General features: G+C 38.4%; 4 protein-coding genes and 2 pseudogenes across 4 annotated transcripts; 4 read left to right on the forward strand and 2 right to left on the reverse strand.

Moving 5' to 3' along the window:
* The first annotated feature begins 579 nt into the window (after positions 1-579).
* LOC139881302 (protein LOW PSII ACCUMULATION 1, chloroplastic-like) lies at positions 580-3586 on the forward strand. Its single transcript, XM_071865804.1, is given in 13 exon segments — positions 580-604; positions 675-817; positions 1153-1256; positions 1342-1481; positions 1593-1823; positions 1962-2054; positions 2057-2118; positions 2474-2611; positions 2613-2663; positions 2907-3007; positions 3315-3372; positions 3374-3412; positions 3512-3586. Coding segments are annotated over 13 exon segments (1260 nt in total).
* A 2137-nt stretch (positions 3587-5723) lies between these two features.
* On the reverse strand, positions 5724-8029 carry LOC139881303 (heat shock factor-binding protein-like; annotated as a pseudogene).
* A 348-nt stretch (positions 8030-8377) lies between these two features.
* LOC139881304 (translocator protein homolog) lies at positions 8378-8901 on the forward strand. Its single transcript, XM_071865805.1, is given in 2 exon segments — positions 8378-8759; positions 8762-8901. Coding segments are annotated over 2 exon segments (522 nt in total).
* Positions 8902-9829: 928 nt separating this feature from the next.
* LOC139881301 (xyloglucan 6-xylosyltransferase 2-like) lies at positions 9830-11175 on the reverse strand. Its single transcript, XM_071865803.1, is given in 3 exon segments — positions 9830-10066; positions 10068-10631; positions 10633-11175. Coding segments are annotated over 3 exon segments (1344 nt in total).
* Positions 11176-14842: 3667 nt separating this feature from the next.
* LOC139881305 (protein FAR1-RELATED SEQUENCE 5-like) lies at positions 14843-16798 on the forward strand (annotated as a pseudogene).
* A 3783-nt stretch (positions 16799-20581) lies between these two features.
* LOC139881307 (uncharacterized) lies at positions 20582-21522 on the forward strand. Its single transcript, XM_071865806.1, has 3 exons — positions 20582-20847; positions 20912-21235; positions 21309-21522. Exons 1-3 carry the CDS (start codon positions 20582-20584, stop codon positions 21520-21522), a joined length of 804 nt encoding a protein of 267 aa, XP_071721907.1.
* Positions 21523-27700: the final 6178 nt, after the last annotated feature.

The raw sequence follows: 27700 nt of genomic DNA on the forward strand, positions 1-27700 counted from the left end.
GACAATTTTATAATTTGTATAAACAAATTGTAATTATTAAACGACGTCGTTTTCAGGTTTTTATTGTCGAGTGAGACCACATGATGCATGAATAAAAGTACAGGGGCCAAATATCTTAATCAATTGAAGCTTAAGGATTTTAACGGGCAGAATACATTTAATGATGGTAAATTCGTAATAAATGTGTATAATTAGGTCGAAGATAGAAGTTTTACGTTTAAAAGCAGGAAAGCTAAAATTCTGAAGGGCCACGTCAGCTTCCAAGGATTCAGTATTATATATATATATATATATATTTATTGATGGATTGATTGGCATTCATTTATGGAGTATATTTTATAGAAAGTGTATTTTTTCCATTCTCATAAAACCTTAAATTAATAATTATAATTATTTTTTAAAATATAAACCGATACTTATTCTAATACTTAAAAAATCCTTACATTAATTTATTTTTCTAATCTACGTTTTTCCTTTAAAAAAAAAAAAAAGAACCAACCTGGCAAACGACATCGTTTGTATTTCATACTAAACAGCATCGATTATCCACTTCAAGTAGTACATGTAAAATCCTTTTTAATGGCTATGGCTGTCGGTGTGGCTGGTATTGCACTGATTCCGGAACTCTCTCTGCTTCTTGGAAAGCAAGCCATATCTTTTCAACTACCACAAAGCAACAACGATTTTGACACCCCAGAAGAAGAATGGCCGTTTCTCAACTGTCTCGTCTTCCTCTTCCACATCTCAGGAAGCTGACGCCTTACAGACTGCTGAATCCTGTGTCAATTTAGGCCTCTCCTTGTTCTCCAGAGGACGGGTATTCTTTTGAAATCCAGTTTCATCTTTCAATGGGTTTATTCAACTTTAGATTTTGATTCCGAGTCTTTAGGAATATTGGTCATCACTCATCCTGGTCCTAGCTCTTGCTTGATTCAACATTCCACCTGAATTTTATATGTATGCTATTTCAATAGGGGCATTGTTTGGTTGAGAATTTTTCAATGGGGATAAGGAATTTCAGTTACTTGTTAGAAATCGAGGTCTTACATGCATTGTATGTGCAAGAATCACATTTTGATTGGATGTGTTAATTCGGTCTGAATTTTTCCTGTAAATGTCTAATGCCTTATCGAATTCTTAATTCACTTTCAGGTTAAAGATGCTTTAATTCAGTTTGAGACAGCTCTTAGTTTAGACCCCAACCCTGTGGAGGCTCAAGCTGCTCTCTATAACAAAGCTTGCTGCCATGCTTATCGGTAGGGTTATATGCTTTTTCTTTTCTGTTTTCTAAGTTATATTTCCGGTGTCTAAATTAATCCTTAATTAATCTGATGGAGGAAGAGGCGAAGGAAAAAAAGCTGCTGACTGCCTCCGTTCTGCTTTGAGGGACTATGGTCTCAAGTTTGGAACCATACTGAATGATCCGGATCTGGCCTCTTTTAGAACCTTAACTGAATTCAAGGAGTTGCAAGAAGAGGTTAGTCAACTTACTTCAAGAATATCAAAGCATTTGTCTAAACCAATCAGTGGTTTCTTTGAGTAAGATGTTACAGGGGATAATTAGTTGTTATAGTTTTTCCTTATGTTGACAGGCTAGGTGGGAGGGGAGGATATAGGATATGGCTTTCGAAGAGATCTCAAGCTAATCAGCGAAGTCCAAGCACCATTCCGTGGTGTCAGGAGATTTTTCTATGTGGCATTTACTGCAGCTGCTGGAATTTCAACCTTCTTCACCATACCCAGGCTGATCAGTGCAATTAATGGTGGCAATGGCGCTCCTGATCTTTTGGAAACTGCTGGAAATGTAGCAATTAACATTGGAGGTATACCAGAGATCAAATACAGTGGACATAAATTATCGTTGAACTGATACATATTTGGGTTCTGTTTTGCTCAGAAATTGGAGTAGAATGTTTATGATCATCTTTTAAAGTAACTAAACTTTCATATCTGCATTCTAGGGATCATTGTTTTTGTGGCATTGTTCTTGTGGGAAAACAAAAAGGAGGAAGAACAACTTGCACAGATTACCCGAGATGAAACTCTTTCAAGATTGCTCTGCGCCTTTCCACTAATCGGGTTGTTGAATTGGTACAACTACGGGACACTGTTCGGCCGGTTAGTCTCATTCTAACCACCTTTTTTTCCTTTTCTGTTCCACATTATTAGAAGAGTTTTCTGCTATAATAATTTAGAATTCGAATTTGCATGAACTGTTTAATGTGCTCTTGAGTATTGAGCTACTATCTACAAGAACTGTAATATAGCTTTTTAAAAATCTTTTGTGGGGGAAGAGTTTTTAATATTTTTACGTATGGTGACTTTTGTGTGATCTATATTTCCGTATGATACAAGGTGAGTCAGTACCTTGCACATCAGAAATCAGATATGCTTCTGTCTGCAATAGATTGCTAGCTTCATGTTTGTTATGTCACCTAGATTTGTCTTATTTTTAATGGAGCCTTGGACTTAGGTTATCTTAGCTGGGACAAAAGAAACAATTTCGAGGGCTATGCAGAATGCAGAAAAGTTCCGACCTGATCTTCTCAGGCGAGGTGTTCTTTTGATTCCAGTCATCTGGGGTGAAAGAAAGGAACAAAAGATGGAGAAGAAAAGGCTTTGGGTCGACTCCGAAAGCAGCTGCCGCTCTTCCTTCTATTGGGGTGAGTTGAAAGGTTCCATCTTTGAACATAATGCAAATCAAGATGGAAGATTGGCCCTTCTGTTTCTCAGCATATTTTAGTTTGCCACTTGAATGCCTTTTACTTAAGACTTGAGTTTAATAATGTTTTCTAACCATACATTTAAAATTCTGAAATTTATTGGGAGTTTAATCACATTTGTTCCATGGTCCTGGCTTTTAGATGTTTGTTCCTCCATAACCCACCACATTTGCTCTGTGATAGGAGGATTTCGATAAGCGAGCTCAGTACATTGTTGGACAATCAAAGTTGAAAGCAGAAATTCGATTTAAGGCAGAAGTAGTATCACCTGCAGAATGGGAAAGGTGATCTTCTACTCTATCTGCATTTTATGCTTCTTTTACCATCATCCAAGTATTCTGTACATCCGTACCATTCCATGTTTAGACTATTCTGATCTCAACAAACTTCAGGATTATCTATGTTATATGACACTACGGGATTCTATTTATGAACTTACTCAATGTACATACTAGATTCTAGTCTACAGTATGGAAATTTGCTTTCAGTTTTTTCCATTGGTTTGAAAAATTTAACTTCCAATTAATGGTCAGTGATTGTGGAAATGTTTAGGAATTTTTCTGGCTAAGCATGAATATTTCTTTTATGTAGGTGGATAAGAGATCAGCAGAAATTTGAAGGAGTAACTCCTGGTGAGGATGTCTACATTAATATTGCGCCTAGATGGGAGAGTTCGAAGATCAGGGAAAGTAAGTTCTTGCATAACAGAACTTCTGCTTGGATTTTTGCACAGTATACTTAATATTGCTTGATCGTCTTGCTGACTCGGAATTTTAAAAAAAAAATAGGGTATGCCTGACTGGGAACAAATTGCGAAGGAGCTTCCCGCAATCGACGCATTGCTAAGCAAACTTGAAAGATAGAAGTTTCCGAATTCTTCCGTGACAGAATTTTGAAGGCCAGGTATATAGTATTACCAGCATTGTCTTCCCTGTATTATTAAAATATATGTATTTTGTACAATACAAATAGCACCATTGGGCTTTGTTAATTTTATACGGTTTGATGGAGAAGATACGATTGCTTGGCTTTGTAAATTGACTCTGTTATTAGGAAAAAAAAAAGGAAATGAAATGAAAGTTGTCTTCTGTCTGGAAATCTATGTTCTCCGTTTGACTTTGTAATTTTCTTGCCTGGAAATTATATGTGCTGTTTAGAATAATTTTCTTGGATTCTTGGTGTTGTATATATTATGTAATTGGTAGTATGTGTTTTAAAATCATGACATTCAATGTAATAAGCTGATGAATAATCCCAACGTGTACAGATACAGTTGATAAAGATATCATTTGGTGAACTTGACCCAATATTAAAATGATAACTAGCCTCCTGTCCTGTTCTGGAAATGTGTGTGAATTGAAGGAGCCTAGATGGAAATGTGGAAGAGATCTTGAGGCAACTTTCACTTACTTCTAGAAATAGAATCCACATTTTTTACTTCAATTATTTTATTTCTTTCTTTCTTTACATAATAAAATAAAAATAAAAAAATTGCATGACCTTAGACATTTTTTTTCTCTGTCCCTTTATCGCACCATTCTGATTTCGGCAGTTCAATTGCTTTGGATATGTTTCTACTTCATTTTTTAAGATTATTAGTATGATTTTAAACTAAGTCATCCAATTTCTTTTTTATGTCTTTAAATAATAGTAGTATCATTTTCTTGTGGGTAGGTTGTTAAGAGGTCAAGTAAAGTTATTAAGTTAACTCATGAAGCAATTGAGTGGGTGAAAATTTCAGTTTCTTGTGTTAATTTAACTACTACTTAGATGAAGACAGCCAAGCTTTTTCAAAGTTTTAGCCTATTATATATACTTGTCGGATTAATGCCTTATTAGATGTTGAAGAAACATTCATGTTTATGCATCTAACTGTGGATTATTATATTTCATATTTGCTTCTAGTTCTATCATCATATTCTAAGAGTTTAGATATGGGTATTTGATTAAGACTTGCTTTAAATGACATTTCTTATAGAGTTTAGTCAATGGTGCAGGGCCTGCAACAACCATAACCATTACATTACCCTCTAATACTATATCCTAAAAGAGACAAAAAGGGTAACCAAAACCAACCAACCAACGAATCGGTCAAAACCAAAAATCCAATTGTAATACAATAAAAATAAACTGATACCATTTTCATACAACTTAATATTATTTTAAGTTGCGCACCCATCCATATTCATAATATATATAATTTGCACATGGTGAGGTTCACCTAGCAAGAAACTAACAATGGCAACCTCTTCTTCTTCTTCTAGTCTCCAGCTATCCTTATACATCTGCCTCACTGCATTTCTCGTCTTATCGGCTTTAGAAGCGTCTACAAGCAGTGATCACCAGATAAAAATGATACCTAAAAAGGCAGAGTGCAAAGGCTCTATGGCAGAGTGCATGATAGATGAAATGGAATTCGAAATGGACTCGGAGATCAACAGGCGCATATTAGCCACGACAAGTTACATAAGCTACGATGCACTGAAGCGTGACACAACGCCGTGTTCTAGGAAAGGGTGCGTCCTATTACAACTGTCAGACTGGTGCAGAGGCTAATCCTTACAGCCGTGGCTGTAGTGCCATTACTCGTTGCCGGAGCTAAACGTACTTGACACGTAATACTCTTTGATTATTTATTTGTAGTTATATAGTTTTGGAATAAGAAAAAAAACTGGATCATTGTGGATTTCATCTTAAAGGGTCATTGTTTTTTTGCATAAATAACCAGAAAGAAGCAACTGTTTCTTTGCCAATTAAAATGCTCATAAATCAAACTAACAAGCAACCAACAAGGCTGGTTCAGAAGATACATAAACTGGGATCAGGGAATCAAGAGTTCCCTACCTACACGGCATTATCGTTAAACAAAAAGAGTGAGCATGGAAATATTGAACTACTAGCAGACTAGCACTCAACATTGTACTAGTTAAACTATAAGTCTATAACCAAAACAAAACACAAACTTGACAGCCATGGTAGATACATATGTCATTATAGTTATTAATCCTTTGCAGAATCTTCCTCTTCCTTGGCTTCACCAGCTTTGACTTGGATGGGGTCAAAGGTGAAGGAGAACCTTCAACTCCCATTTCGGTTTCTTAGGTTGTTTATGCTTTGCTCCAACTCGTTTATGCGACTTCCCTGTCATCTAGTTCATTCGTGTCAAGAATATCAAGAACATAGCACCACATGTATATTGTACTAATCTATAACAAATTTTAGGCTAATTTATATCTAGAAATTTCAACAACCCAAAATACTATGAAAACTAGATTGAATTCGATAAATTGAAAAGGAAAGGATATTCTTTTTGACAATTGAGTCGGACATTACTTGAAACCTACTTTGCTGTAAACAAAGAGAGAAGAAAATATCAGTTGGTGAAGTTAAATTATGCCGAATCTAAACCTAAACTGAAATTACCATCTGCTGAAGAAGATCGGTCACCTGCCAAAAAACGAAGCAAACAGTTTGATCAAACAAACACACAATGACAATATGATCAACATCGAAAAGAAGGCCATATGATGTCAAAAGCTCGATACAAATTCATGAATATGTACATGTAATAATCAAACAAACAACAAAGAAAGCTTGAAAACAAGGACATTGTAATTGAAGGAACTTACAAAAGCCGACATATCAACAGTGCTTTGCTTGGAATCGTCAGAAGTATCGTGATCGTTCTGATCCAAAATTGAAACGAAAAACAAATTAATTGAGTATCAAATTTCGGACCAAAACCTCTGTTTTGATTCATTGGATTTGAAGTAGTAGTGAACTAAGCTTACCATATTTCTTCCTAAAGGGACTCTTCTATGCAATCACTTGACAGGTTCGTTTCTTCAAGTTAATTGGAAAGATTTGAGGATAAGGTGATCAATTCACAACTAACAAGGAAGGGAACTAGTAGTATCTATGTATTTCTATCAACTGAGTGGATATTTCCGTTGTTAATTACATTTTACTTATCAACCTTGGCGCTATTCGATTCAAATTTTCAATTTTAAAAATGTGTTTTGAGCTTTCTTCTTTTTCCCTCTTGCCCCTTAAAGTTCATTAAATGGTGTAGTTATTCCCTCAAAAACTAATTCTGTCCAATTTTGCCCGAATTAATTTCACTTTTTATTTCCAATTTACTCTTTATTACACACGTGTAAATATCCTATAGTGGAGTATTGTTTTTGTTACAGCGATATGGGCTTTTCCCCTAGTTTGTTGTGGCCGTGGCCCTTGAGATGGTATTAAAGCTTGTTAAAACTATTATCAAGGAGAATAAAATAGGATTAAATGGGTAGAAAGTGTGAAATAAAGACGTGAGCGGCAGGATTCGAACCTCACATTATTTTTAGTCATGCCCGATAAGTTACCACTCTGACACGCTCACGTGTTTCTACGTCATTTTTAGTTCGAAAGTTTTTTTTTTTTCTTTGTCTCCTGGAGCATTCTTAGTTCGAAAATTTTAGTACTATGTTCTTTAGAAGAGCTTTAGTTTGGGAGATGGTCGATCTTGGATTTGACTCGCGTAATTTCTCATCGATACAGTATCTTACATATTTTTTTCGTATTAAATGATTATACATTTAATTATATTTTTTAAATTATTAAATTAAAATTTAAAAAATATAATCATTTTATAGAAGTAAAGATTTGTAAAAATACCTAAATTTTAACATAAAAAATGATACCTAAATTTTTACCTTCAATCTTAGTATACCAATTAACACAAATCTCCCATTCCGAAAGGCGAAGAATGCCTTCTTCCGGAGTACCTGAGATATCAGTGAGATATCATTTTGGAAGAACTACAATTCTAACATTTTGTCAGAAGAAAATTAACAGAAATCTTATTTTCTTAAGATGGTCCACTTTTTCAAAGTCACCACTACACTACTAGTACAATTTTATGATCGAAGTTCCACTACATTACTAGGTGAAAAACAATCCAAATATCCAATCATCTCGATCTAAATGTATATGGATATGGTCTTATTATAAATACATTATAATCTTGATAAAATAATATTAAATAAAATAATAATTTTGTTAAAGAAAAAAAATTTATCTCAATTTAAAATTTTTAAAAATTTTATACGTGGATAAATTAATATTTCGTTTAAATAATAAATTTTTCGACAATATTAATTTAAAGAGGTTTATATTCGTCTAGTCCATGCTCTCATATAATCTCAACACGTAACACCTTGCAATACCCAAAACAAAACTACAGATCACATTCACACCTCACCGCATAAATTGCATTTATCCAATCCATCGTCGCCGACTCCACAATAGTCAAGTTTCATGATAAGTTCACAATGTTTTTGAGACTCCGATATACCCTTTCATTTTTCCACGTGTACATAATATATCCCCCTGCTCACTTCCTACATTTTTTTTAATAAAAGAAAGGAACTGACTCATGCATAGCTGACACATCTCGTACATTCCTGTCCACCACCCTCTGCTTCCACATGTCACTCCCAGATTACCGCGAATTACACGCTCCACTCTATAAATCCTAAAATTCCTCTCAATACTCACTCTCTCTTTCTCTATCTCCTCTGTTTTTTCTTTTTCATCTGAAAAATTGCTTTTTACACAATGGCTACGACGGACAACCTACGACAACGGGACCAAACTCGACGAACCGGATGTCACACAGGCGTCCCGACAGGGTTAATGGGTCGAAACCCGACACCAGAAGAATGGCTATGGCGAAACGTGGGCTTCGATCACTAGCCATAGCCGTTGCTCTGCCTCTCTCTCTAACCTTAATCAACATCTACCTATTTGGGTCGGGTAAGAGGTATGCCACGTTGGCGAAACCGTTTTGGTTCCCTCCTTTATGGATAATCCACATCATGTGTACGGTCTCGAACCTCTTGATGGGTCTTTCGGCTTGGCTCGTGTGGGCGGAAGGTGGGTTGCACAGCAACCCGACGGCTCTGTCTCTGTATCTGGGTCAATTGGGTTTGAGCTTGGCTTGGGATCCGATCACGTTGTGGATCGGTGCTAGATGGGTCGGGTTGTTTTGTGTCTGGGGATGTTCGGGGCACTTGCTGGGTGTTCTCGGGTGTTTAGACGGGTAAACCCGATCGCTGCTGATTTGGTTAAGATGTGTTTGGCTTGGGCTGCTTTCTTGGCAGTTGTAAATCTTAAGTTAGTTTTCCTTTAAAAATATTTGCTCTACTTACACTTATCACTTATGTATGAATAGTTTTTTTCGTCTGTTTAGTATACTGTTGTTGTTTTTTAATTACAGAGTCGATGGTTTTGTAAAAAAGAAAAGAAAAAAAGGTTGTGATCTGGGAGTAATACATGGATAATTGCTTTTACTGTCTGCTTTTGGAAACACAAGACAATCATCTGATCATTAAACTTTGTCAACTTGTGATTCTCACTTCAACGATTGAATATCCAGCCCCTGAGTAGCAATTTAATTATGGTGCCCTGAAATTTTAGACTAAATAGAAGATGCTTCTTCAATCTTCAATCTTCAATAATCTCAATCTGCCATAAAGAAGATGAGAAATTACTCATAAACGACAAGTCTTAGTATCATATCATATTTTTAGTTCCAATATCTTCGAACTGCACTTTTCTGATGGTGTTGGTTTCATTTTGGAACCAGCTTAATATGGCACTGAGCTTTTGTATGTGCTGTTTGCTTGTTTTAGAAGTAACCTACTTGCTACATGTTGCTCGTTTTCACCTAACACACAGGCACCTTCAATAAGCGCAAGCAAGCCCTCTAGCTACTAATATAGCATATATCTTTTTTCTTTGAAGAAGAAATTTGTAATATACTGAAATGGACAGTTTGCTGTAGAAAATGAAGTGCGTGAAAGCTTACTAGAAATGTACTAATGCGTATAATTTATTTATTCTCTCTTTTTTAAGGCTTGAAATGTAACATAAAGTTACAACACTGAAACAAACTATTGCTCTCTATTCTGCTGAAAAGACGATGACAATTTTATAATTTAAACAAACTTGTAAGGAACAAAAGAATTACTATCTCTAGATCTAACAGAGGACACAAAAGTAGAAACACAAATTAAGATACACTGACAAGCTTACAGATAAACCAAGAGAGCAGAAGACTACACCCTTACTGCTCTGAATTCTGGATGAAGCAATCCAAGTTCGTCTTTAACCTCGAGTGGATTGCTCGTCTCGTTCCGAACTCGCTTAACTCTCCTACTAGCCAATGACTTGTGCGTGAAGCCATAAATCTGCAAAATCTGATTATCGCCGAAATTAAATGCTCTATCCATCTGCTTCAAGCACCTTTCAACTGGATAATCCCCTAATTTGCCACAAGGCTTACAACCCACAAAAGTGAGTAACCAATGGCCATCTGTGATCTCCGAATCCTGGATGGTAGTTCTCGATCATTTCCGCATACCTATCTACCAGAATCCCCAAATAACCGTGCAAATAGTATGTGCTCTCGAGATAAACCTTCTCGCCCCATTTGTCACGCTGTGTGGCCAATATGTAAACCATTGCAGACTGATCATCTGCTTCGAAAACAGGACGATCCTTCAAGTATGCAGTCAACACTTTTCCAGCCTCCTCTCTGATCTTGCCTTTCGGACCCATTGGAGACCAAGTATCGAGCAAATTGAGAGACCATTGACAATTCCTTAACAAAAAGCTGCCAGTGTTTAACCCAAACCAGTTCTTTTGATCATAAACCATTTCGTTCCATCCGTGCATCACGAAATTAGAATCCTTATACCTCTCCCATGGCAATTCAAATGCCATATCTGTAAATATTGCATCACTGTCCATCCACCACAGGAACTCAATTTCAGGATGAGAAAGCAAAAGTTTCCGAATCAGCGGAAGCTTAGCCCAAAATCCAGCCATTTCAGCATCCAACAATGCCATATTCCAAAAAAACCTCAATCCCATGTAACCTACAGTAATCAATCTTGTTCTTAATCGATTTCAACAGGTAATGATCTCCGACCGGGTTCTCACACGGTTTGGGCGAAGAACCCGTGACTAAGAGAACCCTAGGCTTGTTCGGAGCGATGAAATTAGGGTTTTCCTTTAGCCATTTCGCTCTCTGCTCATCCCAATCGGAGATCCTGGGACCGAGAGTGTATGGCTTATTGGGGTCAGGTTTGTCGTCCTCACCTTCGTCGACCAATATCTTGTTGATATCAAAGGCGTTGTAATTATTCGGATCGTTGTTGTCTGACGTCGCCGTCGTCTGGAACTCTTCGAGGACGCGATGGGGCTCGGCGCGCTTCCTGGAGAAGTGAAGCCGGTCGCGTAGCTCGTTGAAGTCCTGCTCGGGCGTACCGAACTTTCCGGAGCCGATTATGCCACGTAGGACGACTACGGTCAAGACAAGGCAGAGGAATGTGACCTTCCCGTGACGGAGAGCTCGATGGATCTTTCTAGATCTTTGAGCTCCCAAATATCTCTCTATCATCTTCTCCTCCTTCTATACTACTACTCAGTACGTAATTTTCCTGATTTTAATAGAAATGGATGATCTACAGTCAGCAAAAACCAACCCAGTGCGCTTAATTTAATCAATCAGATCATTTGAGGAGAAGAGAATTGATTTGGTTTGAATGAATGAATGAATGAAAGGATAAAAGGTGTGAATTTTGAAGCAGACGCGGTTTTTGTTATCCCCATTCCAGCTTTAGTAAAACATGATGACGGAGATCAAGTTTAAAAAACCTTTGGAAAACAAATGATTTGGATTTTTATATTTCGGACATGTGTGCTTCGTTGGGGGCCCGCGTCATTTTTGTCGGTAATGTCATTTTAGAATTACTGTAGAATAAAATTAAATTCCTCAAGTGAACCATAAATAAAATAAAAGAAAAAGGCAAAACGTTCCGTTTGATAGTTTTTGATCCATATCATCTATTATGATTCGAACCAGAACTGATTCGAATCATTGGTGAGTCGACTCGGGCATCGTTGATGAGGATGAAATCGGTTGTCGCATTGAAGAAATTGAAAAGAAAATCGATTGCGTATGAAGGAGAGAGAGAAATCAGCTCGAGGAAGAAGAAGAAGAAGAAGAAGATGAGAAAGGGTGGCTTCATCATCAGGGATTGCCATACTAGAGAGGAAGGGAGCAGAATTGGCGATTTTAAATTTAAGATTTTTGATCAGAATAGAGTCGAACAAAACCCAAAGCTCCCATCTGCTCTTTCTCTCAACCCCAATTTCCAAGCACGTTTCATTAATGTTACTTATTGCGAACAAAACCCAACTGTTTGTTTGTTTATTTGATTGATTTGGGTCATCGGAGATAACTTCTCCCGGTTTAACGGGCCGGAAGGCGGAAGTAGCGGGAGTTCCGGTGGGTGGTTTGAGAGCTGAGTGTTTAGGCTTTGGTGGCGGTGGGTGTTTGGGATGAGGAACGGTGGAGGTCGAGAGTAAGAGAAGAAGGCGTCGTTGGGTGGTGATAAAGGGAGAGGAGTAAAGAGGTTAGGATTTGGTGATGACGCAAAAATTAATTAAGTTGTGTTAGTTTAGTTTTATTTTATTTCCATAAGTTTAGATCGGCTCGGTTTAATTTTTGGTCGATTCGAATCGATTTTCGTTTCTATTCGGTTATAACTGGACTCAGATAAGATGAGATGTATTATTTTGACACATATTATATATATGTTGAGTTACGATTAATTAATGATGATAAATAGATAATTTTTAATGGACACTGACAAAATAATCTAATGAAATAACAAAAATAAAGATAAAATATGATATTTTGAAAAGAGAGACCAAACACAAGGTTTTGAAAAAGGGAAAAAAAATTCTTGAGGTAAAGCTTGAATTGGAATAAATTAAATATTTACGTATAAATATTTCGGATGGAATTTCAACATAATTTAATTGCAGTATAATATTGTACGTGTTTGACTGTTTTTTTCATAAATAAAAAGTCAGCATCACCTTGCTATAATGATGATATATGTTATTATACTATAATCGAAGAAAGTTGACGATGATTATTACTAGTAGCACAAGTATAAGTCATAATTTGCTAATTGTAAGTTTTCACATTTACGCCTTTTCATTCCTTAGTAGCCTTTGTTTTTGAATGAATAGCTTCTCGATCTTTCTGCTTCATTTGGTCCTTACACGGATCAAACTGCTCTACCATCATGTATTACCACCGACAATCCGACACCGTTTTCACTTAGATGACATTGCACCAAATTTGAAACTAAGGTAAAATCAGTAATAAAACTCTTTAACACAAGGTTTCCAAAATTAGAGGATTGTGGAGCTTCTCACAAATTTAAATGAAAATATTTTTTTTAATATTAATTTTGGATTTTGGATTATTTACTAATAATAGATTTTTTTTCTAAATTATTTAATATATAATAATTTCATTAAATTATTACGGATGTGCTGGTTCTCTTTTTTTATGAATAAATGTGTTGTTTCATCATTCATGCAACAAAAAGAAAATAAATCAATCTAATCTTTAAAAAATATTTTTTTCTTCGTATTTTGAATTTTCTTCTTCTTCTTCTTAATTTCAACTTTAATCACAATTAATTTTTTTTTTTTACGATTAAATTAACCATGACGTGAAGAAAAATCAACTGTTATAATTATTAAAAAATTAAAAAGTATAAAATTACCTTTCTTTCTTCATTATTTTTTATTTTATTGTCATATTATCAATTTTATGATTGTTCATGATGGAAAAAATCGTCGAATTTTAAATCTACAAAATATGATATCTATTATGTTTAGAAAAACCAAGAAAACGTCTCGATTACTGTTACTTTTAACTTCTTAAATTAGCTTAATATAGAACCACTCCCTTTAAATTCTATAATTAATTTCACCGACTATTTTTATTAAATAATTTATGATTACTCCTTCCGTTTACTATTTTTTATAATTATCCATTCTACTGTCCGTTAACTATATAAAAGTATTATTTAATCCTCATAATAAGAGGAAATAATTATAATATTTTTCTCCAAATAGTATGATTAATTATAAAACAATTATAATTAAATAATAATTAGAATATTATATTGAATTACAAATAATTCTTATAATTTAAAAGTTGAGGATTTATATAATAGATCTCACACGATGAAATTAAGAATTTTTTTTTGATATTTTTCAAAATTACAATTGCATAATAATTATGATTATAACTTTTTATTATAAGTTAAATTTAATTATTGAAAGAAGTTCAATAAATTATTTTATTGAACTATAAACTTAATGTTAAATTAGTTGATAGACATATAATTCTAAATTTTAATACGTAAATAATATTGGTCGATAAATTCTTTGTTGTTTGGAATATTAAAATTAAAATTATTGAAAACAAAAATATTATTTTTATTCTCATAAAAAAATTACCTTTAAAATTAAATTTTCATTTTAGATGTTTGTCTTTTGGTGTAAAGCATGTTGGTCTTTTAAGAAAATTATAAATGGAAAAAATAATACAGTCAGTATTTAACAATTTGATAACATCGTTAACTTTTCAAACATCCGTTAACTCTTAAATGTCTGTCAAACTCACGTGAATAGGTTTTTTCTTTTAGAAATTCCGACTTTTCCCATCTTCTCTGGCATAATCCATATGTTCAATAGGATTTCTATTTTGTTTTTTCTCTCATCATAATTCGCAGCCAAGAGTTTGTTCAACTTCAATTTGAGGTAAGGTTATTTTGTCAATAATTTTGTACAGTTGGAACCGCCAAATTTTTTTTTCTTTTTTTCTTGTTAACAATAGCTTTTGAATCCTTCACCACCATTATGGTTTTCTTTGTTTAACAATGAGTTTCAACTCCTTTATCACGATGCTCATTTCTTTTGGTTGTTATTGTTTTTTTATTATCACATGTAATAATCTATAATCTTATCAATATTAATTCATCTTTGATTAGAGTTTGTACATAACTATCATGAGAATCATATTATTGGAGAAGAACTCGATAAACTAGACTAGACTAGATGGCATGTTCTTTTTTTTGTATATTAGATAATGTCATTGTCGCTGTACTTTACATAAGTGTTATAAATTGATACATCTTTTCCAACAACAAGAATCAAGAAATTCACAATAGTCTAATCTTCCTTCAAAACATGGTATGACGGATGGAAACTTAGCTCCATATATTAGTTTAATATTTGTTATTGAGGAAGAAGCTTATGACCATTACAATAAATATGCAGGCGATATTGGTTTCAGTGTTCGAAAAAGCTTGGTGACTAAGAGTAAGGTTGATAATGAAGTTATATCTCAAAAATTTATATGTTTTAAAGAGGGGTTCAAAAATCAAAATAGCAGTGAAGGGAAAAGGGCAAGAAAGGAAATCCGTTATGCGTGTACAGCTCATATGTTCATTTCCCGGGGAGACGATGGCAAATTTATCGTGATAGCTTTTGAAAAGGAACATAACCATATCCTTGCCACCCCTCGAAGTAAATATAAATTGCCATCACAAAGAAAAATTTCTATTACTTTAGCTAGTCAAATTGAATTGACTAGTCAATCTAGCATAAGGTAAAGCTAAATTTTGAGTTTCTAAGTAATCTAGCTGGTGGAAGAGAGAATGTAGGATGCACTTACAAAGATATAAGCAATCATCTAAGTTTCAAGAGAATGAAAGAAATGGAAGGAGGTGAGGCTTACACCTTGCTAAATTACCTGCAGTCAAGGAAAATTGAAAAGTCGTGATTCTTTTATGATATTCAACTTGATGTTGATGATTTCATCACAAATATTTTTTGGGCCGAGGCACCCATGATTGCAGATTACTCATATTTTGGAGATGTCATTTGTTTTGACACTACTTATCGCACCAATAAGAATGGTCACCCATTTGCACCTTTTGTTGGTTTTAACAACCATAAAGAAACTGTTATTTTTTGTGCGGCTCTAATGTATGATGAAACTGCCGAGTCCTTTGAATGGATTTTCAAGACTTTTGTCAAGGCTATGGGTGAGATGAAACCAAGGACAATATTTACCGATGAAGATGCAGCTATGGCAAAAGCGATTAGAAGTGTTTTTCCTGAATTGTGTCATCGACTATGTTTGTGGCATTTGTATCAAAATGCCATCAAGAACCTAAATCATGCCTTCAAGAAATCGGATTCTTTTGGCGAAGACTTGAAAAGATGCATTTATGCTTATGATGATTTTTTTGATGTTTGGGAGTCAATGCTTGATAAACACGAACTTAGAGAAAATAAATGGATACAAGATTTGTTTAGCAAGAACGAGAAATGGGCTTTGGTTTATGGGAGACATGCATTTTCGGCCGGTGCTACCACTACTCAATTAAACGAAAGCTTCAATAGCCGGTGTAGACTTTACATGAAGCCCACGTAAAATATTCTTGAGTTTTTTAACAACTTTGACAGGTTAGTGTCTGACTTGCGTTATAGTGATGGTAATACTAATTTTGATATGAATCAGAAGATGCCATCATTAAAAATGGATGTCCCTTTGTTGAAGGCAGTTAGAGAGGTCTACACAACAAATATTTTCTCTAAAGTACAAGTAGAATATGAGAAGTATGATCATAGAGGTTAATCATCAAAACCCACCAATGTTCGAGTATAATGTTTTTAGAGTTGAGGCCACGAAAAAACATGTTGTGACCTTGAATTCGAAAGTAGGTACTATTGTTTGTAGCTGTAGAAATTTTGAGTTTTTTGGCATCTTGTGTAGTCATGCTATTCGAATTCTTAGTCTTTGGAATGTATTAAGTATCCTCGAGAGTTACATTCTAGAACGGTGGACCAAGGATGCTAAAAGTGGAAGTGTTATTGATAGCAGTGGAATAGCGGTAAGCGAGAACCCCAAATTGCAATTTCAGATCATTTTAAATATTTGTCGGGGGAAATCCTTAGCAATTTCACATATGGCTTCTGAGTCGGAAGCTGCTACAACATATGTTACTAAATTAATGGCTCAAATGCGTCTTGAAGTTGCTGCAATACTAGATATAGAGGCAAATGAGAGGATGACAACAGAAGATTCTGTTGAAATGATGGATGGTGCTATTGTAAAGGGAATTAAAAAAAACTCGGTGTAAAATGAGGAAAAGGTGCACGAAATAAGAGCTGCTTAGAAAAGAAGAAAAAAATTTCAAAAATATGTAAATTAAAATCATGTAATATAAGTTTAACCTGATATAAATTAAGTCATTCTCTAATTTCTTTTTTTTTTTTTACAGTGACATGATTTTTTTGAAAGGCTTCCCATGAAGACTCGAGAGAAGAAGAATCTCACATGCATAAACTATTAGAATTTCTAGTTCAAATCTCTTTTTTACTTTGCATTTGCATGATTCGATCTTTTTTCTTTTGCTAATTTGCAATGACAAACAAATTTACTTTACTTTACAGAGTCAATACATGTCAATGCATAATTATTTAGGAAGAGCAATTTTTATTAATACAAAAAAGTTATTGTTACATATATGATTACAAATGAAATATAAGGAGGACTTTGGTGAGAAAAAATATGGAGGACTTATACAACATTTGGTGAGAAAAAAATATGTTCATCATATTATATTACAAAGACTAGACTCTTAAAGCTTTCTTCTCCCATGAAAATAGAACACACTTTCTGCAATAAAGAGTACACTTAAAGTCCAACAGTAAAGTTTATTGTTTCCCTGGGACAATAATAAGTAGCTATAATGATTGAATCAGTATGCAATACCACCTAGAATTTTTGGTGTAGTTCTATTCTATCTAACCTGCCATTTTTCTTTTGATTTAAAGTGTGTCTAAAAGAAGCAACATCTGGAGCAACAACTGTATAGTGGAGACAAGGCACATACTCTGAATTTTTAAACAAAAGCATAATTTCAGCCCCAATTCAAAGCATTTGCCTACAAAAACAGTCTCATTAGCAGATATTCAATTCAGAGAATTAAGCTGGTCACCGAGGATTACCAGTAAATTAATACAGCTTAATTCTATCTCAAAGCAACAAACCACCATGTGTTGCGTTTTATGTTAATTCATGCATCTTTACTGATTGAAGCAAATCCAAATACCATACAAACATCATCAAACCAAAGAGACGAACATAAATCGATGGTTTAAAACAAGAAACTTCATACAACAAAATATTGTTTCTTTACCTACTTGAGAAGTTCCACCATGTGTGAACATTGCACAATCCTTAATAACCGATATACTTTCCAGGGCAAAAAATGATCAAATGCAACAATAATCTAAGCTGATGAAACCGAATAGGTAAAATCAATCAGGTTCAATCACATACAACTTTCTTTCCAACATGAAACTTACCTATTGAATTTTTATATAGTGAATGGAAGTTTTAAATCCAATACTGACTTGTAACATTGTGTCAATTAGTACTCTAATAGTCAACTCAATTTTCGTGTTGTTCCTGCACATGGAAGAAGAAGTCGAAAACCATAATTTAGACATTAACAATAGAGATTCTAGTATTATTTCAATGGATTCCAATTGAAGAGGAAGCTCAAATGTACTTGACAATGACTTTTTTTTCATAACCTCTGTGGTTGGTTTACCTCCTATTCCTCCGCTCCTCTCCTCGAACACCCAAAAACTCAAATTTACAGTAAACTGTACATGAACAAAAAGAGAAACAAACTTTATAAACCTTAAATTATAAATGTTGTTACTCTTATCAAAATACCGACTCAATTTTCGTGTAAAACCTTCAATAGCAAAACCAAAATTGGAATTTTAGATCCTTGGCGAGCAAAATTATAGGGTTGCGAATAAAACCTTAAATTACATAACAAGAGTTGGAACCATCGGTCAGGTATTCAGCAAGGCGGAGAACGGAAGGAAGCGTCGGAGACAGTATATTACCATCGTCGGAGAAGAGAAAGGGGAGCGAGAAGAAGGTGATTCGGTGAAGCTCTTTTCATATTTTGATAGTTTAACGAAGAGGTTTTTAGTTAAACGGAAGTTTATAAAACTTAACTGATGTTATTTTTATGTTAAATGCTCCCTGGATTATTTTTTTCACTTGTAATTTTTTTAGAAAGACCAACATATTTTATGCCTAAAGAAAAACATTTAAATTTTGTACGTATTTTCTCCGTCCCAAATTATATGCTAATATAAACATAATTTTTTGTCCCAAATTAAATGCAAATTTTGACAAATTTAAGGAACATTAATTATGTTTTTTCATTATACTCTCACCACCTTCACCATTTCCACCCTCATGTCCTCCATGTACTTTCCCTCACCAACTTTACCATCTTTATCCATATATCGTTCATGAAGGTTTTTTAGTCTATGCAATCACAATTATGTTGAAAAATGAACTAAAAATATGTTTTATTAATTTATATAAAATCCTCTAAATTAACATCTAATTTGGGACGAAAAGAGTATTAATTTCGTGCCATTAAAATAATGAGATAATTTTTGAAATGGAACGAGATTATGTCACTGAAATAATTTGAATTGTAATGTTATATACCGTGTACAAATACATGGCATATAGGTTTTGATTAGCTTATGCTCTGATGACTAGTCGGCCAGTATATTTAACGGGTACAGTACTTTTGTGTCCTTTTTGTAACGGAGGTGAACATAAATAGCCGGACCGGAAATGCCGTTTCCGGTCCAACTAATCGCGGATTAGGGAGATGATTAATTAGTTATAACCGGTTACCGGAGTGCCGGTTTTAGTTAAAACCGGAAACCGCATAGCCGGTCTTAATTAAAACCGGAAACCCGATCGCCGGTTTTAATTAAAACCGGCAGTCCCGTTTCCGGTTTTAATTAAGACCGGCTATCCGGTAACCGGTTTTAATTAAGACCGGCAGTCCCGTTTCCGGTTTTAATTAAGACCGGCTATCCGGTAACCGGTTTTAATTAAGACCGGCAATCCGGTAACCGGTTTTAATTAAAACCGGCAATCCGGTTTCCGGTTTTAATCAAGACCGGCGATCCGGTTCCCGTTTAAATTTCTATATAAAAACCTCCACCGCCTTAATTCTTCCGCATAATATCAATATCAACTTCTTCTCTCATTCGTAATTCTCCCGCATTAAATTTTTTCTTCTTCTCTCATCAGTAAACGAGATTTTTTTTTTAATTTATTTATAATATTAATTTATTTATTTTATAAATATGTCTTCGGACCGGACATCCGATCCCACTCACGGATTCGTTGCGCCCCTGCGGAGATCACTGCTGCAGAGGCTCGGGAGTCGAGTGTTCGGTAGCGTTAGACGACGCAGAGAGCGATCATCCGATGAACCTCCGCCTGTTGTACCTCCTCCTCCGGCAGCAGCCGCTCGTCATTCCGTATCGGATTTTAGGGCTGGACCCTCTCGTCCGGCCGGACCCCTTCGCGGGGGACAGGGTAGTAGCAGACCTCGCGGAATACGGGGAAATGCCTCATCGTACGATGATTACTTCGTCCCACCAGCAGGAGGCTATCATGTGTTCAGCAACATGGATGGGCCTAATGAGATAACAAACCGCCGCATTCCTAGTGCTGCCGAATTATACAATGGGGACCCTAATAATATAAAGCTGGGAACACATTTTTCTAACAAGGACGAGCTTCAAGGTGCGGTAGCGATCTGGTCTACCAGGCGGGGAAGAGAATTTCGCACGACGAGGTCAGACCGGACAACATGGGTTGCAGAATGCGTCAATCGTCCAAACACACGTTCTAACGAGCCGCATGACGGTATTATATGCAACTGGAAGATCCGGGCTTCGTTCAAGAGCGAATATCGCACGTGGCAAATTACTATATGGTGCGACGGACACAATTGTGAAGGAGCGGAGAACGAACGTGAAGACAGGAATATTTCGCAAGCTCACGTGCCCACGTCATAATGGGAAAGATTCGCGACCGTCCAAATTACCCAATCAAGTCAATAGTCGAGGACTGCGAAGCAGCATTCGGATGTAAAATTGGGAGGAAAAAAGCTTGGGACGGTAAGCGAGTGGCAATGAACCATGTGTATGGAGACTGGGAGACAAATTTCCGCCAACTTCCCGGTTACATGAGAGCACTTCAAAACTGTCGAGATGGGACCGCGGTGCAATGGAAGTTCAAGAAGGAGGACGAGATTGTGCACAGCGGCCGGAAGATTTTCAGGTACCAAAAAAAAAAAAAAAGTATTTGCGTTACATCATTATACTGATTACTGTTATTCATCCAGGTACGTATTTTGGCATTTCGGTGCCACGAGAACCACTTTTCAACACAGCCACCCTGTAGTTACCGTCGACGCAACGCATCTTCGTGGGTCGTACAAGGGTAAGGCGATTGTAGCGGTCGTGAAGACGGCCAACGACAGAGTCGTTCTGGTCGCATATGCGATCATAGACGAGGAGTCGGCCCACAGCTGGTATTGGTTCTTAAAGTACCTGAAAGTTTACGTTCTACAAGACACTTTCACATGCATCATCTCTGATCGTAATTCGGGCATCCTGTCGGCTATTGCCAAGCTCGATACCAAATTTCCAAACTGGGGAGTTCACAGGTTCTGTTGACAACACTTTAATTGTAGTTCCAAGTTCAAATTAATCCGTTAATTAATTCTCGACTCCGGACAGGTACTGTTTGGAGCACATCCGTGCAAATTTGCTGTCAAGCGTACCGAAGAAGAAAGGATTGTACGCCTTATCTTGGAAAATTGGTACCGAGTTGGATGAGGCAAAGTATGCGCAAGCATGGGCAGAACTCACAGAATCGAGTCAGGCTGCAGCAACGTACCTACAACGTATTCCCTTAGAGAAGTGGACATTGATCCTGGACGGATTCCATTGATGGGGGACAACCACATCGAACGACGTCGAGAGTTATAATAACGTTCTCAGAGGCGACCGCTTCTTGCCCATCAGGGCGTTCGTTCAAGCGACGCATGCGAAAGCCATGGCGATTTTTGCGAACGAACTATCGAAAATCGGGAGATACAGATATGCTCTTGCACCAAAGCCTATGGAGAAGTTCGACGCAGACAGACTTCATTGCAGACGGTACGTCGTGTCGTTATATCCAAATGCTCCCGGCCGCACGTTCAGAGTGACATCTCCGCCATTGCGTTACGGGATTGCAGGCGAAGAGCATGCGGTTCAATTTGATATGGGTTCGTGCACATGCTTACGTTGGAACACGTACAGGATACCTTGCTCTCATGCGATGGCAGTTGCCAAGGTACTCCGCGTCCGCCCCCTCGACCTGGTCCACCGTTGCTACACCAGGGATGGTTGGAGATTACAGTTCAGCGGTGTTTTCGCACCTCTGGCAAATCATTGGCCCGAATCCGATTTCTTACTCCTGCCAGACGACACTCGCATGGTACATCATACCGGTCGTGGACGTAGAAGAATAAATAGACGACAGCGTGGCTCGAGGGACTACCTGAACATGACCGGTAGAAGACCCCGAGGGTGTAGTAATTGCAACGGCAGAGACCACGACAGAAGGAAATGCCGGTTCACTCATACACCGGCGGATAGACTGCCGTTGAACATGTTGTACGACCCCTACGGGCTTCACGGAAACGACCCTGTCGGTGATGCGCACTACGATGACGATAGTGATGATCTCGACTACAATGACGGCGACAACGACGAGGAGGACGACGACGAAGAGGAGGACGAGGACGACGAGGATGAGGACGACGAGGATGAGGACGACGACGACAATGAGGAGGACGACAACGATGAAGATGATGACGATGTACAAGATGAACAGTAGGATTAGGATACATATAAACAGTAAATATTAGAGCTCTTAAAAAAACACTACGTTCGCACGTTGATGTCTACATCATAAATAAAATAATTAGACAAGATTAGTCTACTACAATTCAATCTCCTCTACCACCATAATATAACCAACTGCTCCTTTTCCTGCTCTCGCCGCGACCGATGCGATCCTGTCGCCGCAACTGCGGCTCCCCTGAAGATGGTTCCCCACGCTCAGTGGGGGCATCTCCTCCGACGCCCAAGCTTATATCTACATCTCCACCCACTTGGTCAGGAGTCTGTTGCGGATGCTGGAGGCCACTGAATAAACCAGTGACGAAATCGTACTGCGTAGGTTCTGCAGTCGGCAGCGGACCTGTATCCGTCATGGAGACTGGGAGCTGTTCAAATGGAGAGGAGTGATCAGTCAGGTCATAGGTACTTAACTCCGCGGCGGTGAGCAGATCCGTGAAGGCCATGGACGAATTACCAGTGTCATCGACGTCCAACGTCTGTGACTCTGGCACTCGCGCGTGACCGCTACCATGATGAGAGGATGCAGAATGTCTAGATGAAGAACCACTGCGACGGGAGGATCCAGCGGGACGAGAGGTACCAGCCCTGAAATCAGATACGGAATGGCGGGCGGCTGCTGCCGGAGCCGGAGGGGCTGCAGCCGGAGGAGGAGGTACCTCAGGCGACCGCTGTCTGCGTCGTCTGCCGCTACCCAATACCCGACTCCCGAGCCTCTGCAGCAGTGATCTCCGTTGCGGAGCAACGTAACCCTGGGTTGGATCGGCATGGGAGACGCTCTGGCTCGCGACCGCTGCCTCCTCATGCATAGGCAAACCTGTCGCCTCCATCAAATCCCGTATCCCTGACGATATTAGACCGAATCGCTGGGAACACTCGTGGTGATATTCGTTGCTCCCGTACTCGTCACGGTAATCGTTTACCTGATACATCAGTCGGCTCAACCCGTGGCTCTGCAAACAGATACATTACAAATAATGGATCAATATAGGGCAGTATTTACGAAGACAATTTCTTAATAAATAACACATAAACAGTAATAAATCTTACTTACCAAGGCATTCACCGAATCCGTGTGGCCGTGGTAACCACCTCTTCCTGGTTCACGACCGGGCTGTTGAACGAATTGTACGGTCCTGTCAACGTACCACCCTCTGTATACATCCACAACGGTTGGGTTAGTGGTATGCGGACCCTCAACGACATGGTTGGCCGATCGTGCCAATGATGGACGTGGTACTCATGAACACGTTCCCAGTCCACGACATGACATGATCTCTTCATCTGGTGCAGCCTCTCAGTCCCCGCCTGATTGAGAGGGGCATCCGGCACATGTTGCATGCGACCGAACTGCCGCATGACTCTGTCGGGATAGTGGCCCTCCACTACGTAGAAATAGTGGAGATACGTCCTCGACATCCAAATGTCCTCTCCTTGACGGCAGCCGGCCGGTAGACCGAGCATATGTTCGGCGTAGGGAGTCCACATGAACTGAGGCGCGACGACGAAAATAATTGTTAGAAATAAATTTATATTTGAAAACCAACATTCGAACAGGTTTCAAAAATACCTGGGACGGAGTCATCAGAGACAACTGATCTCTGTACGCCACGAGGGAGTGGCTTGTAATGTTCGTCCTGGACAGAGGCCTCGTCCACCTGCGTGAGTTAGAAGTCAGTAATTATGGCATAAAATGTATGGTCACGTGAAAAAAATAATTAATGAATTTAAATCGACGCGAACTTACTGTGCTGCAAGTGGGGAGTCTTCCGGCGGCTCCTGTCCTCGACGAAACCTCGGCCGCACCTTAGTAATCCTCGTCCATGCCCATGACTGGACGAGTAGCCCGCAAATGTTTAGAATATTGCGCACCGGAGCGGGCCGAATCGCATAGTGCGCGATACGTATAGGAGAGCACGGCGCCGCCCCAGCTCAAACAACCGCACGTCGCTGGGTCCTCTAGGAGGCGAAGTACCATCAGATCGATCTTGTTCTGGCTACGATCGGGGAAAAAGCAACCAGCAAGCAAGAATGCCAGGTGGCATCGCGCCCTCTGCAGCGCCTCCTGCAATGTAATAACTACGTGGTCGCGATGGCGCTCCAGGTGGGCCTTAATGCTAGAGAGTTTGATGCCGGTCTTGGAAGTCTTCGCCGGCACGAAGCCCAACAATGTCTGGAGATACCCGTCGATGTCGGCCGGATACGCCTCGGTACCGGTGACCGGCGCACCGTCGACCCGTAATCCTAGCAGCACCTCCACGTCCTGCAGGGTGATGGAGGCCTCTCCTATGGATAGGTGGAAGGTATGGGTATCGGGCCTCCATCGTTCGGCGAGTGCGGTGAGAAGATGATGGTCATACGGCATGAATCCTATCTTCGAGACCAATCCGAAGCCCATCATATCTATATATGCCATGACCTCTGGTATGCGATAGGCTTCGTCGCGCATGCACTCCCAAAAGAAAGCATCCGATCTCTTCACGAGCATCGGACTGTCGTGGACCTCCGGTGACGAATAAATGTCACGTGATCTGTGCTGCGGCTGAAACCACAGTACATCGGGCACGTTAGGTCCCTGCGTAATCCAGGAAGATCTGGCCGCCATAGTCTGAAAAAAAATTGAAAATTGAAATTAGTCCTCTAAAATTAATCCACGTATCTTATAAATAAATGACTGGGAAGTGCGTAACATTTTATCTAAATTATTTCGGAAAATTTTAAAATAGCTTCGGACAGATCGGTTTGACCTAAAACGACACGATTTGACTTAAAACCTGATTTTCGGTACACGGTCTTAATTAAAATCGGCAATCCGGTTCACTGTCTGGCCAAAAAACGGTCGGTTTCACAAAAAACGACACGGTTTGACTTAAAACCGGAACCGGATTTTCGGATTTAATTAAAACCGGTCCGGATTCACTTAAAACGGTCCGGAATCACTTAAAACGGGTCCGGAATCACTTAAAACCGATCCGGATTCACTTAAACCGGTCCGGATTCACTTAAAACCGGTCCGGATTCACTTAAAACCGGTCCGGATTTAATTCAAACCGGTCCGGAATTATTTAAAACCGGTCCGGAATTAATTAAAACCGGACTGGTTTTAAGAAAAACCGGAAATCCGGCTAACGGTTTTTTAAAAACCGGTACAGAAGTTTGGACCGGAAACCGGACAGCCGGTTTAATCTAAAACCGGAAACCGGAAAGCCGGTTTTATTTAAAACCGGCAATGCCGAAACCGGTTTTAATTAAAACCGGCTTTCCGGTTTCCGGTTTTACATTAAACCGGCTGTCCGGTTTCCGGTCCAAGCTTCATCTTCAACCTCCCGACCTTCTCTCTCCCCGACGCCGTCCGTCTCGCTGTCCAACCTCCGTTCCGGCGATTCCGGCCGTTTCCGGCCACAATCCAGATACCGATCCACTCCTCTCGACCTCACGATCATGAATATAACCTCTAATTTCCCTAAATCGGCTCCGTTATCGTTTAATTTTGAAAAATCAAATTAGGGTTCGTCGGAAAATTTGGGGGTTTTGTCCGATTCACATATATGTTAATCTACGTTGTCTCACGATCATTTCTATGTAAAAATTAAGCTTAAAAACACATGAATTGGAGGTTAATTTTACCTTCAAAGTTTCGGAGATTGTAGAATTCGGACCGAATTCGATTGCTTTGTGATTGTTGCTATTGGAGGAAGCTTTAGGATGTCGATTTCCGGCCAAACTCGCCGGAATTCGGTTGACTCGGTCTCGACTCAGTCTTGACTCGAGCTTGACTCACCGGTAAAACGAAGTCCGATCGGTATGCTCCTTTGACGAAAGATGATCCTTACTGCCTATTCTATGTCATATAATTTTTTGAAAATTTTCCGAATTTTTTTAGATTGAACGGAAGTTGAGACGGAGAGAAATTATAGAGTTTTGTGATGAGTGAATTGTGTTTCCGATCGTGCTGTTCCTCCCGTTTTGGTTTTAAATTTTTTTTCCTGCCAAATGCCACGTGGCAGTGTGTGATTGGATGAAAAAACCGGTCGTTTGACCATTTTTCGGGTAACCGGTCAGACCGGTTGACCGGCTTCCCGAAAACCGGTCAAACGACCGGTTTTTTTTATCCAATCACACACTGCCACGTGGCATTTGGCAGAAAAAAAAATTTAAAAACCGGAAACGGCAATGCCGGTCAACTTTTGGACCGGAAACCCCGAAATCCGGTCTTAATTAACCCTTAATTATCCGTGCTTAATTAGTGGGACCGGAAACGGCGTTTCCGGTCCGACTACAAATGTTCACCCCCTGTCCTTTTTCCGGTCAAACGTCCACCTAATTTTTTTTTTAAATATATATGTAATTTCCTGTATATTTAACTACCCTGAATGTCAGAATTAATGTCGGCGGAAGTAGAGAAATCAAAATTGTCAGCGAGTTGACGACTGACCCAATAATTAAAATATTACTTGTTACAAGAAGTTATGAGTTCGATTATTAAGAAAACGGACTCTCAGATCCAATAATTAAAATATTACTTATTATAAAAAATCATGAGTTCGATTATTGGGAAAACGAACTTTAGGTGGGTAGATTTATTTTAATACGAATTATAAAAAAAAGATTGTAGTCGAAATTCCCCTCAAATAAAAAACTTGTAATTCTAAAAAGCATCCACAAATCCATCCTGCATAGCACATGGAAAAGAACATGGTGTTATGTTAACGAACAAACAATCGATATGGTACAAAACGCAGCGTTGAGGGCCAAAACATATGGGTATGGCCCATATTAAATGGGTTGAGAGCCCTCTAAAACCCACTTTATTCATGCACAAAACAATGAGATGAGATAGAACAGAAATAGACTGAACTTGCTAGCAAGACACCGATCGAGGATTTGTATTATCAGAATTTTTAATCGTCTATGCAAAACATCTCAATCAATCAATATTTCAATAATTAAAAAAAAAAAAAGAGATTTTCCTTTTGGAAGCACCTTTGATTAAGCTCCTCGAACCTCGTGCCATAACCGCCACCTCGTAAGATGTGCCGGCTCCAACGAGACATCAACTCGCCACGTATCGGAAACAGTGCCAATTGATAGAGTCCACGTGTCGTCATCAACCCATTCGTGTCACCCACTACTTTCACGCTATAAAAGGCCTCCCGCCGTTATTTGTATTCGTCTTTCTCACATTCAAAGGCTTCGTGCAAGCGTTTGTCTTTTGCACAGAA

Source organism: Rutidosis leptorrhynchoides, unplaced genomic scaffold, assembly GCF_046630445.1.
Source record: "Rutidosis leptorrhynchoides isolate AG116_Rl617_1_P2 unplaced genomic scaffold, CSIRO_AGI_Rlap_v1 contig140, whole genome shotgun sequence".
Lineage (NCBI taxonomy): Eukaryota > Viridiplantae > Streptophyta > Magnoliopsida > Asterales > Asteraceae > Rutidosis > Rutidosis leptorrhynchoides.